Genomic DNA, 13,022 nt, shown 5'->3' on the forward strand with positions numbered 1-13,022 from the left:
CTGGCAAATGGCTGGGGGAACATCACTGCAAAAGCTGCCATTATCTCTGAGCTTCCATGGGTATGTTTAGAGTTTCAAATTGGAATAGCTTGAAAAACCATTTAACCAGAGCATCAAAGGAGGATGTCCTTGGGCTGGTCTCACTGATAAGAAAAAACAGAGTCGGAAAAGGCAATTGCTAATTAATTTACACATGAGTGTAAAGGTCTAAGGCAAATAACTCTGGAAAGGAAATAGTATTGTTTTCCCTTGGTCTAGACCAGAGCTTTTTGCTTAAATCTATTTACTCCCTAAATCAAAGACTCATTTTTTTAAACAAATGTGAATATTTAATTTTTTGGTATTATTTCCCCAACTAATAAAAAACAGTATAAATTGTTTTCAACCAAATCAAGAAAACAGTGATGAAAAGAAGTGTTCATCAGAGTGGACATTTGCTATTTAAATCCCACTTCTTTTAGACACACATGACTTTCCTGGTCAGTAGCCCAACTGCAGGGTAATTTGCTGTGACCTCATTATTACCCTCTTACCTTGAGACACTCAACCGACCTCAGGATGGAACCATCTGGAGATTGAAGTCTTCCCTCCCTCCAAACCTCCTTTTATTTCCCCATGGTGCTCTTACTTTTATTTCAGAACCATAGTTTTAAAGTTTCGGGATGAAGCCTGGGTTAAGTATGTGTGCCAACACATGAAAACCTCTTAAGCAACTTGTTTTCCAGTTAGATTCTCTTAGAGAACTGAGGTGTGCCCGTCACTGTTTCCATAGGCAGTGCATTCTGGGGGAAGGCAGGTCCTGGCAGGAGATACTTCACCGTGAAATAAGATATCACCACACATTTGACTTATGTTTCCAGTATGACCTTTATTGAGCAAGGACTGATGTGACGTTTAACATCGATCAACATAAGGTTGCAAACTGTGCAGGTCAGCAAGGTTCTCCCATGAACAGAAGTCCATTTGAAATGCACCAGTGAGGTAAACATAAGTATTCATATATAGCTTTCTTAAGGCTAAGAGAGTTCTGTTTCACTTATTATTTTTTGGCTCAGTTGGTACTTTGCATAATACATCTCAAGACATCCCCCCGAGTGCCCCTCTTCCAACATCTCAGGACACTGGCAATTCCCCAGGTACATATACGATCATGCATTTGAATCCCCCCAAGACTGCGGAGGAGGCACCCTGAGCTTGCATGCAGTTCCCTCATATTGCACAAAGGAAAAATACAATGTCTGGAGCCCCCATGGGAGAACCCATTCTGTTTTGAAGCTGTCAATCACATGCATTTTGAAATTGTCGTATGGCTTAACCTTTTGCAATGGGCTCAAACCTTAGTCACCCTGGGAGACTTCCTTGACTATGGCGTGTGAGGTGACTTTTTCTACCTTTTTAGTCGACACTAGTTTCTCCTCAAAGGTCTCCTCATGCTCTTCGACCTTTTGAGTGACGGTTACAGACTTGGTGATGTATTTGGTAGCACCATCGCCTCCCTCGCTGGTGATTTTCTCTACCTTCTTGGTCACCACCACTTTGCCCTCACTCCCGTCATCCCCTTTCTTCTCATCCGCTGGGCTCACATCTAACCCATTGGTGACCACCCCTTTCTCCTCTTCCCTCCCACTGCCCTTCTCCTGAGTTTCCTGTTCCTCCTCTTTTCCTTCCACTTCCCCATTGATAGCTATGTCCTCCTTCCTGGATTCCTGTGGGCTGCGGTCACTTCCTTCCTCCTCACTCCCTCCCTCCTCCTCTGCCTTCTCCTCCTTCGCTTTCTCCTGCTGCGGAGGCTTCTCCTCTTTAGCATCTTTCTCCAGGCTCACCTTTACCGACTTGGTGATGGTGATCACCTCCTCCACAGCCTTCTCTTTCACTGGGGACTCGGCCTTCTTCTCTGGCACATCTTTTGGCTTCTCCTCCTTTTTCTCCACCTTCTCTTCCTTGGGTGCTTCCTTGACAACTTCCTTCTTTTCTTCCTTAACTTTCTCTTCCTCCTTCTGCTCGCCTTTCCCTGCCTTGGTGTCTGGTTTTGGCTTTACCTCTTCCACTGGTGATTTTGGCACAGGGGACTTGGCTTTCTCTGGCTTCTCAACCTTGATCTCCTCCTTGACAGCCACTTCCTCAGTTTTCTTTTCCTCCTTAGCTTCCACTTCCTCTCCTTCACCTTCTGCCTCAGTTTCTCCCTCTTCTTCCTGCTCGCCTTCATCTTTTTCACTGGAGCCTTCCTTCTCAGATCCTCCCTCTTCCGCCTGGTCTGACTTGGCACCTTCGTCTTCCTCTTCTTCTTCCTCCTGGCCTTCTTCTTCCTCCTTTTCCTCTTCCTCCTCTTCCTTAGCCTCGGGAGACTTCACAGGAGACTTTTCGGCTTCCTGTTCCTCTTCCTTTTCCTCGGCCTCCTCTGCCTTTTCCTCCTTGGCAGAGGCTGCCAACTCCTCTGCGATGGCTGTGAGGGCGTCTTCCATCTCTGACTTTTCATCTTCCACTTTCGTTTCCTCTATGATCTCCTCCACAAATTTGTGTTGGACCTTGAGCTTGGGAGCCTCCACTTTGGTCTTCTGAATCTTACTGGATATTGTGACCGAGGGCTGTCGGTGTGTGTACAGAGGCCCGGTGATGCTGCCTGAAAATGTGCTAAATCTGGTCTCTTCACCCTCCAGGAGTTTCCTAAGGAAGGAATCAAAGAGGATGAGACAACGTTGAAGACTTATGTGGCCTTCTAATCTTCATTACCATAAGGGCAGTGTACAGGCCACTTTAGAATAACTAGAACCACATAAGGAAGACATTCTGTCTACCAGTGCAGTGTCTACCCTCACTTAACGGACGTGTTACATCACATTCAGGGGCAGATTCTCCAAGAGTGCCAGCCGGTCCTCTGCTGCAGTATCTAGCCACTCCCAGTAGACAATTAACCACACCCAGACAGTAAGTTGAGCTCTGCAGCAGTCAGCCATTGGTGCAGTATGAACGTGCTCAGAAGGTCCCTAGCCGCCAGCCCTCTCCATCCCCCACATGGTGGCCTCCCTTGTCATCTGAATTGTCAAGATTTGTATGAACTGTTAGAGCAAATAAAATGTTCAATTTAAAAAATTAAAACTATTGGGTATGAATCAGAATGCTGATGAATTTAAAGTATAGCTAGATGTTAATATAGGTGAACCCAGCTATAATTTGTTCTATGATTTCAGAGACCAAATGTCTATTTGTTCAATCATCTGTTTGTTTGTTTGTTTTTTTTAAAGAAAGTGCAGTTTATTCTTGCTGTAACGTCCTTATAGGAAATGGTTGCTTTGTCAAGAACTGCGTGCTTTGAATCCAGTCAGCAGAAAGACAGCATTAGTCAGGAGACCTATAACCAGCCTATTGATTAAGAGATCAAACCTATAATTGCCTATACATTTAGTTCAGTATGGTGCTTGTATAGATCTAGCTATATGAAGGTATCATATATAGTGTAGTCAGATAGAATGCATGGATATCATCCACAGACTTAAAATAAGTGTATCTATATTCTAATGCGTCTATATCTAGTCTCAGCCAGATGATGGCAACAGAATGCTGTAAGAGAAACAGAAGCAGAATGACCTGGTGTTTGTCCTTGGCATTATAAAAGGGTTAGAATCATCAGATGAAATATTAAAAATAAAAACTTCATCTGCTTGTCAGACATACAAAGACATTTAAAACAAAATGTTTAAGCCTATTGGTGTGGCCCCCAGCAACTTAAAAATATCCTTTACCCACTTTTTTTGGATGCATTTTTGGGCTTTTTTTTTTTTTACAATTATATTTTGATCATATTCTTTTTGCCTCCCCCAACTGCTCCTTCCTCCCGGATCCTCCCTGTATTCACCTTTAGGATTAATAAAAGTGATAAAACTGCATCTCAATACTTAGGATTCCATTTGTTTTTAACTGAGCAGGGGAGCCAGGCCTCTGAGCGAACACTGTCAGCTCTGGCCCCAGTGGGGGAGGCTGTGAGCCAGCAGGCTCCCACCGCAGTGCGGCGGACAGCGCCTGGACCAGTCTGCAGGAAACCTGTACCTGTAAGCTGCAATCTCGATGTCCAGGGCCATCTTGACGTTGAGGAGATCCTGGTACTCTCGCAAATGACGGGCCATTTCCCACTTCGTTCCCCGAAGCTCATTTTCCAACTGCTGGATGGTGTCCTGAAAGGCACAGGGAATCTCCAGAAACTTCCTTCACAAGACACTTGCTATCCCCCTCCCGGAGCCTGCCCCGCCCCCAGCTCCAAAAGTCTAGCACATATCACTCTTACCCCCCCCCCCTTATTTTATAGTAATGGAATTCAAAACAAACCAACAAAAATCAACCAGACATTTCCCAGGCACCACGCGCGGGGAGATCAGTAAGCCTAGAACGTCCCTAAAGGGAACACTCCGGAACCCAAGGGCGGTCCCTATTGGACCTAGCTGTCAATCCCCACCCAAACTCTGGACTGAAGCCAGTTTGAGGGAGGATATAAAAAAAAAACTATCTATGCTTTTACTTATTAAGTGACGCATTTCTCGATCACGAGAATGTGCCTCTTACTTTAAAAGTAGATTCTACCCTAGGAAAGCAAGTTTTTGAAGGAGATGGGGATTTCTAAGCGGTTGAGGCAGGTGGGTGGGGCAAGGAGGGAGGGCGGGACAGGGACCCTGGACCTTGGCTAAGTAGGGTCTGCGGGGGCGCTAGTGCGCGTTGGCGAGCTGCCACCAGGGAGCGCGACCAAGAGGGCCTCCGGGCGCGCGCTCGAGTGTCGTGTCGGGGGCGCGCGGCGCTGGCGCTGGCGCTGGCGCCGGCCGGCCGCGCAGCCGCGGTTCCTACCTGGTAGCTGCTGAGGTCGTGGTTGTGGCGCTCCTCGATGTCGCTGAGCTGCCGCTCCAGGGACTCCTTAGTGCCGCGCACCGACTCGAGCTCGATGCTCTTGGACTGCAGCTGGCGCCGGTACTCGGCGATCTCTTCCTTGGCGGAGCGGATGGCTTCCTTGTTCTGCTCGGCCGCCTCGGTGAGCTTGGCGTAGCGGCATTTGAACCACTCTTCGGCCTGGTGCATGTTCTGGTCTGAGTGACACTCGAGCTGGGAGCGGATCTCCTTTAGCGCCGTGGAGATGTCTGTCTTCAGGTAGTCTTTGCGCTCTACCGTGATGTGCGACGCCTGGATCTGAGCCAGCAGGTCGGCCACCTCCTCTTCGTGATTGCTCCGCAGGAAGGCCACCTCATCCTGCAGCGACTGCACCTTCTTGTCCAGCTCCACCTTTACCATCGACGACTCCTCGATGTCTTTGCGCAGCGCGCGGATGGCAGCCTCGGTGTCGTCGCGCAGCCGCGCCTCCTCCTCGAAGCGCTCCTTGAGCCGGTGGATGTCTTCCTCCAAGTGGTCGGAGTCCAGCTGCACCTGAGCCTTCTCGTGGTTCACCATCTCGAGCGTGGCGCGCAGCTCTCGGATCTCCTGGTCGTAAGCGTCACCCAGCTGGGCATGGGAGGCCTGCTTCTGCCGCAGCGCCTGGATCTCCGCCTCGATCTCCTTGTTCTGCTGTTCCAAGTAGTGCACTTTCTCGATGTAGCCGGCGAAGCGGTCGTTCAGCCCCTGCAACTGCTCTTTCTCGTTGGAGCGGGACAGCTTGTAGTCGCCGCCGGAGCCGCCGTTGAGCAGGGACGAGGACTGGCTGAAGTCGAGGCTGCTCTCGGCCGAGCTGAGCATAGCCGAGCTATAGGCGAGGCGCGGGGCGAGCGCGCTGCGCTTGTAGGAGGAGGACACGGTGCTGGGCGAGCCGCGGGACCAGGACTGCGAGCGGAAGCCGCTGGACGGGGACCCGCTCACGCGGCTGAAGCTGGAGCGGGTCTCGGTGACCCGCCGGTAGGCGGACGGGTTGCCCAGCGAGTCCAGCGTGTAGCTCATCTTGGAGGCCTTGGGGTGTGTGGCTGTCACAGCGTTCTGCCGGCCTCGCCGCAGCCCCTTTATAGCGGAGCAGCTGGTCCCGGGCCAGGGCCCCGCCCCGTGGAGGCGGCGGTCGAGGAGGCGGGGACTGCGGGCACCGGGCCGGGGGTGGGGGGAAGGGGGAGACAAGCCCTGCGGTGATTCAGCGGCCGCTCCACGCTCCACGTGGGCCCGCGCCACAGTGGACCCCGCATTTGGGTGTAGCCCGGTCGGCCCTTCTGCAGCGTCCCCTTGGGTCCCAGACCACTTGTCACCCTGTAGATCTCCCTTTTCTGCGTTTCACCTGCAGTTTGCAGTTCACAGCCTTGGTGCAAGTGCCGACCGAGCGTCCTTTCTTTGTCTAGCCACTCTCCGGCCCTTTGGGCAGTTCTCCGGCCTCTTGGCTCTTCTTTTGTCCCCTACCCCTTAGCTCTTTCTTCCGTACTTTTGGACTTAGGCTCTGCTAATTTTTTTAATCACCCCCCACCCCCTTTGTGGCCCTTCTCCCTTCTTCTTTCTCTTTTCTTAGTTCTCATCCGGCATTTCCCTTGGAGCTCTGTCCCCTGGGACATTTTTTTTTTTCCTTTGCCGTCTCGTCTTTCACTCCTCTCCCCCCCGACTCTCATTTTTTTCCTTCTCTATTCATCCTTATCTTCCTTGTCCACACTTTCCTCCCCCTACTCCTTGCCTTAAAGCAGGCAGAGATGAGCCGAGAGTTGTGCAGAAGAAAAAAAATAGAGAGAGAGTTTTTGAGGAATGGCCGACCCGAAACCTCCGGGAAGGGGACAAAGAGGACGGGCCGGGGTAGTCATTTGTGTTAAAAGTGGGACGTGGCGCTCCAGTCTGCTTAACGGTTGGGGGACCTCGGCAGCCTACAGCAGGTAAGGCGCAGGGGCGCCCAAGGACCCGGCAGCACCAAGGACAGCGCCCAGGCGGGACCGTGGGAGGCTGCTGGGGTTCCTGTAGGCCAGAGCCCAGAGGAGGGTCACTTCTGTCTCATCTCCTCAAGGGAATAATACACCTGTTTGTAGTGACTGTTTGTAGGAACCAAGCTGGAAATCCCACGCTAACTTCTCTGCAGTGCGGAGCTGGCACAATGAACAGACTGCAGGTTTTGAAAACAACTAAAATTCATTAAACTCAGGCAAGGCAAAGAGAGACTTGAAACCTAATTTGACTTTTCCAACAAATGATAGATGCTGAGAAAAGAGGAGGCACAAGGCCTGAAATTTGAAGGTCAACCATACCTTGGGAAGGGGAGTTTGAAAGTTGAGATGAAAAATCCAGGGAGATAGAATGTATAAGTTTGAAAAATGCCTCGTCATCTTTCTGTCTAGGTGCTACTTATGTGTGCTATAAAAACTGACAAGGCAGCTCAATTAGTTTTAAACTAATTGAAAGGCTACAGAACAGAGTCATCCCCATCTCGAATAAGACAGGTATTCCCCCCCCTTTATAAAACACAATATATTTCCCCATGTGTATTTTGATGACTGACGCAGAATAGCAGAATAGGCCAACCATATTTTAAGTATGTTTATTTAAACAAACGCTCTACAGAGAGTTTCCTTTGGTTGCGTATTTTTAAGTGAAAATGTCCTTCTGTTTGGGATTACAGTTTGGGAAAATTCAGAGTGAAAAAGTTCAGAGTCCTGCCAAAGTGAGGGATGGAAGGCAGTCCTAGTGCCAGGGCTGAGGGACACACACACAGGAGGGACTTGCTGTGGACCGGAATAACTCCCCCCCCCCCCCCCAGAGCAGAGACAGCAAGCTGAAATGCCGTCTTTTTGGCTTGTAGTCTCTGATCTCTGCTTCATTATGTGACTGGGTTGTATTCATCAGTAAGGAATCACAGATGGCTTCCTCTCTGGTGGACCGAATTTTGTAGTTTTATAAGCTCTTGGCCCATGTGTTTTAAGGTAGAAGTGAGATTTTTAAAAAGGAAGAGAGTTCATTTGAGGAGTTAACTTTTGGCCCTAGGATGTGAAACTGCAGCATTGCGGGCGGGCTGCAGGGGTGGAGGGTGAGGGGGTTGGGTATGAGGCCCATCTGATTTGCTGAGTGCTGGTTACTGCTTAAGCAGGGAGAGCCCAGACTCAAGTCACTAAGAGTGACACTCCACAAAGTGGAGGACTAAACTTGTAAATATTGTAAAACTGTGATTTTTTTGGATTTCCTATGAAAAAAATAAGTGAAAATGAAAACTCTGTGGGTCGGTCAAATGTGGGCTAGCAGGGTGGGACCTCGGCCGGATGCCATCTAGATACTGCCGCAGCCTAAGGATGCTGCACTTCTGCAGGAGCTGTGTGTGCCTGCCTGCTTTCACTAAGCTATAGAAAGCTGCCAGCAGTATCTTGCACTCCCGGGAAGAGCTCTCCAGAGCGACAGCACATGGGTGGCAAACAGGCTTCAGCTGCGAGTTTTCTGTGGGGCTTTGGCAATGAGATGACTCCGCAGAGACATTTACAAGGAAACACATGTTTAATTTCACAATCAGCCTGTTTTGCCTCATCTCTAAACTAGCTAAAAATGGTTAAACATCCAACCGGGTATAGAGAGGAGAATGCTGCTTGCAAACAAAGTCATGGCCGATTACATAGGCTAGAGCTGGTGCGTGTAGCTTAACATTGTAGCTTCAATGTCACCTGAACTGTTGACTAGTCTGGGCCATTAAGGGGCTGATGCGGGGACTTATAAGTCCCTCTGTTAAGGGGGAACTGTGCTAATGGATTAAAAACTACTCCTTCCCTCTTCCACTTTATACTTTACTCTTTCATTTCTGTATTTCTCCTGAAGGTGACTTGAAGGTTAAACCCACCATTCAATCTCTTTATTATTCTTCTTCTTATTATTTTTTAAAGGGCTATAGCAGCTGTTCTTCCTTCCTTTTCTGTCTTGGGTTTTTGAAGGAAATGTACCTCCTTAATGTTTTTCGAAGAAAGAAATGTTTTTCCATGTTTCCTCCCTGGTGACATTATAGCTCTAGAACTGAAACGTGCTGGCAACAGAGAGAGTCAGAGGGAAGGGGTGCCTGATTTACCACACTGTGGGGCTGGCATTGAGTTTGCTACAGTGTGTCTGTGGTTTATTCTAAAGAGGGAACGTACACATATGATCTAGATACAAGAGTTTTAATGAACTTATCTCTGAATAGTTGCATAAGATAGTGTCGGTTTTGAATCACTTTTTTGGAGAATGCAAGAACATTTCTCTATTTCTAAATGCCTTCACTAGGACAAATTCCAATGTTAACTCAAGAGAGAATCACTGTGAGGAATTTGAGGATCTGTGTAATGAAAGTGGAAATACAGTCTTTGCATAAGAGGTTCATTTATTGGGTCATAAATGAAGATAGATATTTTAAAACGGATCAGGTGTTTTTCTCCCCCTTTCTACTTTCTTATTTTTTTTCTTTTAATATTTTAAAAAATATATACATAAAAATGAATGGAGGATGGCAGCAAGCAAGGACTCTGGAAAGAAGGAAGAGGAAAGAGAGGAAGTAAAGAAGGAAGGAAGAGAGGGAGGAGAAGGGGAAGGGAGGGAAAAGGAGGGAGGAAGGGAACCACACTGCCTGGTTGGTAGGTTGCATCTGTCCATGATGAGATCCTACAGCCTGCAGATGCTGTGATATGAGTCCATCCTGTTGCCTGGGATCTGCTTCTAGAACTTGTAATGAATGGTTATTTATGAGTGGTCCTTTGCTAATTATTAAAGGGGTGGTTGATGTGGGAAGCCCAGAACAGTGCCTGCTGAGAAGGAGACCACGAGGGACAAGAAAACCGGACCACTTATTTCTGCTTGAGCCTCGATGTCAAACTTTACAAGTAGGCTGGGCTTGCTTGCTGCAGTTGTTGAAAGCAACATAATGATGTCCTCAGGAGAGAAAGACTGTTCTCCCCTCAGGACAGCTGGGTCATATGTGTATGTTGCCATTGTTTTAATTAGAACAGACCCACATGGCCCAACGTCCCTTTTCTGACACTAAAGTCACTGATAGTATGCTTACTTTTCTTCCCTAATACTTTATGCATTGAATATTATATTGTATTTCTGCCAATTACTGCCTTTATAAAGTTCATTTGAAGTCTTCAGAAATCTTAAAATATTCCTCCTTTATGTTTCCTAGATATGAACTTAATCATCTTGGGAATTTTCTCTGTGGAAATTTCATGTTTTTTTTTCCGGGGAAAGATTTAGCTCTCGGCTTAAACCCAGCTCGCTGGCTTTTCTTTTTGCTGTGTAATGCTACCATTCTGCTGTGAATCAGCTCCATGAAAGGCAGAGGAAGGAGACTGAGGCTTAATAAAAAAGAAAAAAACCAAAAGCACCAGAGCTTTGCTGAGAGGAATTATATAGGCGAAGCTCAGCACAGATAAGTTGGGAAAGTATTATTATATTAATTTGCAGCATGTTTTTAATGGCCAAGCTGGCTTCATCTCAGAGTCAGGATAGCTCTTGATGAGATGCGCTTGAACTCTTAAAGCTGCAGTGCGGATACTTCACCCCAGGGCAGCCTTGTAACAGTGTATCTTAGTTCAAGCTTACGCCTTCCCTACAGAGCAGTCCTGCAACAGTTCATCTTAGTTGAAGCTTACTGTCTTCACCCCAGGGCAGCCCTGTAACAGTGTGTCTTAGTTCAAGCTTACCGTGGCCGAGCTTAGGGAGACAGAACTCTCTTATTGGAGACATTTTGTTAGAATGGACTTTGTAACTGTAACAGATCTGTAATCTATCGTCTGGGGATCAAATTTCTGAGAACTTTCTGAGAATACAGGGATATAAATTTAAAAATATCATCTAAATAAATTGTTATCATTTCAAAGGTGAGTTCTTTTCCTCTGTCTTGACTGTCCTGCAAAACTGTATTCTCTCCCAAACCTCTGCAGATGCTTCAAGAGCAGAGCCCAGGATGCCCCTTAGATTGTCAAGAACACATTAAAATATTAAAAATATTTTATTTATTGTATATAAAATAGAAATTTACAAAATGCAGAAAGACAATGATACATTTTTATTCTAGTTCATAAATGAATTTAAACATATTTGTTTGTATAATATTATGCATATTTGCAAAATAAATGGCGAATGCAATGCCGTGTGCTGTGGAACCTGGGTTTGAGCCTTGTATTTAATCTGCACTTTTCAGTCTAAACAAAATTACTATTGTAGATTCTTTAGATCAAGAACAGTAAGCAGAGCAGATGTGGGTGCTGCTCACTGTAATCCTAGCATTTGAGTGGTGGAGGAGGATCAGGAGTTGAGTTCAGACCAGTCTGAGCTACTTTTGTCCTTGCCTCAAAAACCAAACACGAACAATAAAAGCATGGCAACAGTAGCAATCAGTGGTGTTTCTGCTCAGGAAAGCCTGACAGGGTTTGATGTTTTTCTAACTGCCTCTTGTTTATTGAGATGAATACCACCATGAAGTTAAATGCTGTGCATGGCGTCATCTGTGGTGTGGCTGCCGCAGGTAACTTATAGCCTGACCTAGTAAAACCAGATCACTAAATTCTTTATACTTAATGGGATCAGACCCCAACACCACCACTGTCAGGCTTTTTACATGCTTTACGGAACTTTATATCAAAGAAATAAGATGAAATAAATCAGACCTGGTAGCGTAGGCCTGTAATCCCAGCTACTCAGGACACTGAGGCAGGAGGATTGCAAGTTCCAGGACAGCCTGTTTTCAAGAGGCAAAGTAAAAAGAAGGGTGGAGCTCCACCAATGGTAAGCTACTTACTGTTTACCTAATTTATCTTCCCAGAGTGAAGCTCTAGGTTCAGTCGCCAGCATGGACAGCAAGAAGTGGAGCCCAAACACACACATCAGCGTTATCTCCAGGTGGCCTGATTGTAGTATTAACATTACAAAACTCCCTCAGTCCAGTGCCCAATTCAGCCTCAAACAGGAACTCTCAACATAAATGGGAACGTTGCAAAGAGGTAGAGCATGGTGATATCAGTGGCAATAACCGATAATCATTTAAGTGCTTCCAGGCTGTTAAACATTTTGCCAAAACTTCCCTGAATTATCTTATTTAACCAACACATTTTTTGTAGATTACATTGTTATTATCCCCATTGTGTAGGAAAAGCAAGTACAGAGGTACGAAGAAGATAAGCACACACCCACATCTGGAAGGTGGTAAAGGTAGAAATCGAGGAGTCTGACTTTAAAAGGCGATCCTCATCAAGGTCAGCAGGAGGTCATTGTACCCAGTTCTAAGAACAAGCTCTCATTTTAAAGATCTCCCATTGTTGCCTAACTGCCATGCCATGTTAAAAATACCCAAGACATGGCATACATACACCTCCTTCTCCCTTTCTGCAATTATATAAGAAGACTTTATTTTCTCAGATTAGTACTGTTATTTCATTTGTGAGTTTATTAAAGACATTAAAACAACCTTTGAGTCATTTGTCCTTTTTTTTTTGCTTTATCTTAAATTAATTTTCTACATAATTTGAAGGCCATCTAATTCACTCACTCTAGTCCATGTTCTGTGTATATGACCCCTAGTCATTAGATGTGGTATTCACATTTACATGTGCTTTGGGTTTTTAAGAGATTTTAATTTGTGCTACACAACAATTTATCCACCCAAATTCACTTACTTACTAACCTATCTATTCATATACATTTGAATTATAAAGGAAATCTTATCTTTACAATTCTTCCTTCCAGTTCCTCCTTCTCTCTCCCCTGTCGCCCTTCTTTCCTCCTGTGCTTTCTTTCTTTATTTTATGGATGCCATGATCTTTAAACTACTTCTACTTTGAGAGACCCACTAACAAACATTTGAATTTTGGCCACAGCAATAGCTTGGCTCAGGTTCCTCATTAGTAAAGGTTTGCAATGGAATGCCTGGCAAGAAAGAAGCTTTTAAAATCTATTGAAATAGTGAAAAAGACAGCCATGAATAATTTTAAGTGAATCTCTTGATCATCTATTTTATATACTAAAATCAGGGTTATGTGATTGCATTTATTAGGTTGCTTGGAGACAAGTCAGTCTTAATCCACTTTTTTTCGTTATTTATGGGATAAAGTGCTCTGACTCACTCTTTTTTTTCATCCATATAAATCTGCTTCTAT

The 13,022-nt window shown here is 46.0% G+C and overlaps 1 protein-coding gene across 1 annotated transcript; it reads right to left on the bottom strand.

Annotated features, from left to right (window-relative positions):
• Positions 1-845: 845 nt before the first annotated feature.
• Positions 846-6,920, bottom strand: Nefm (neurofilament medium chain). Its single transcript, XM_006992031.4, has 3 exons — positions 4,831-6,920; positions 4,045-4,169; positions 846-2,664 (listed from the first exon to the last, which is right to left on the bottom strand). Exons 1-3 carry the CDS (start codon positions 5,902-5,904, stop codon positions 1,338-1,340), a joined length of 2,526 nt encoding a protein of 841 aa, XP_006992093.2. The 5' UTR covers positions 5,905-6,920; the 3' UTR covers positions 846-1,337.
• Positions 6,921-13,022: the final 6,102 nt, after the last annotated feature.

The sequence above is a fragment of the Peromyscus maniculatus genome, chromosome 9 (assembly GCF_049852395.1).
Source record: "Peromyscus maniculatus bairdii isolate BWxNUB_F1_BW_parent chromosome 9, HU_Pman_BW_mat_3.1, whole genome shotgun sequence".
Taxonomy (NCBI): domain Eukaryota; kingdom Metazoa; phylum Chordata; class Mammalia; order Rodentia; family Cricetidae; genus Peromyscus; species Peromyscus maniculatus.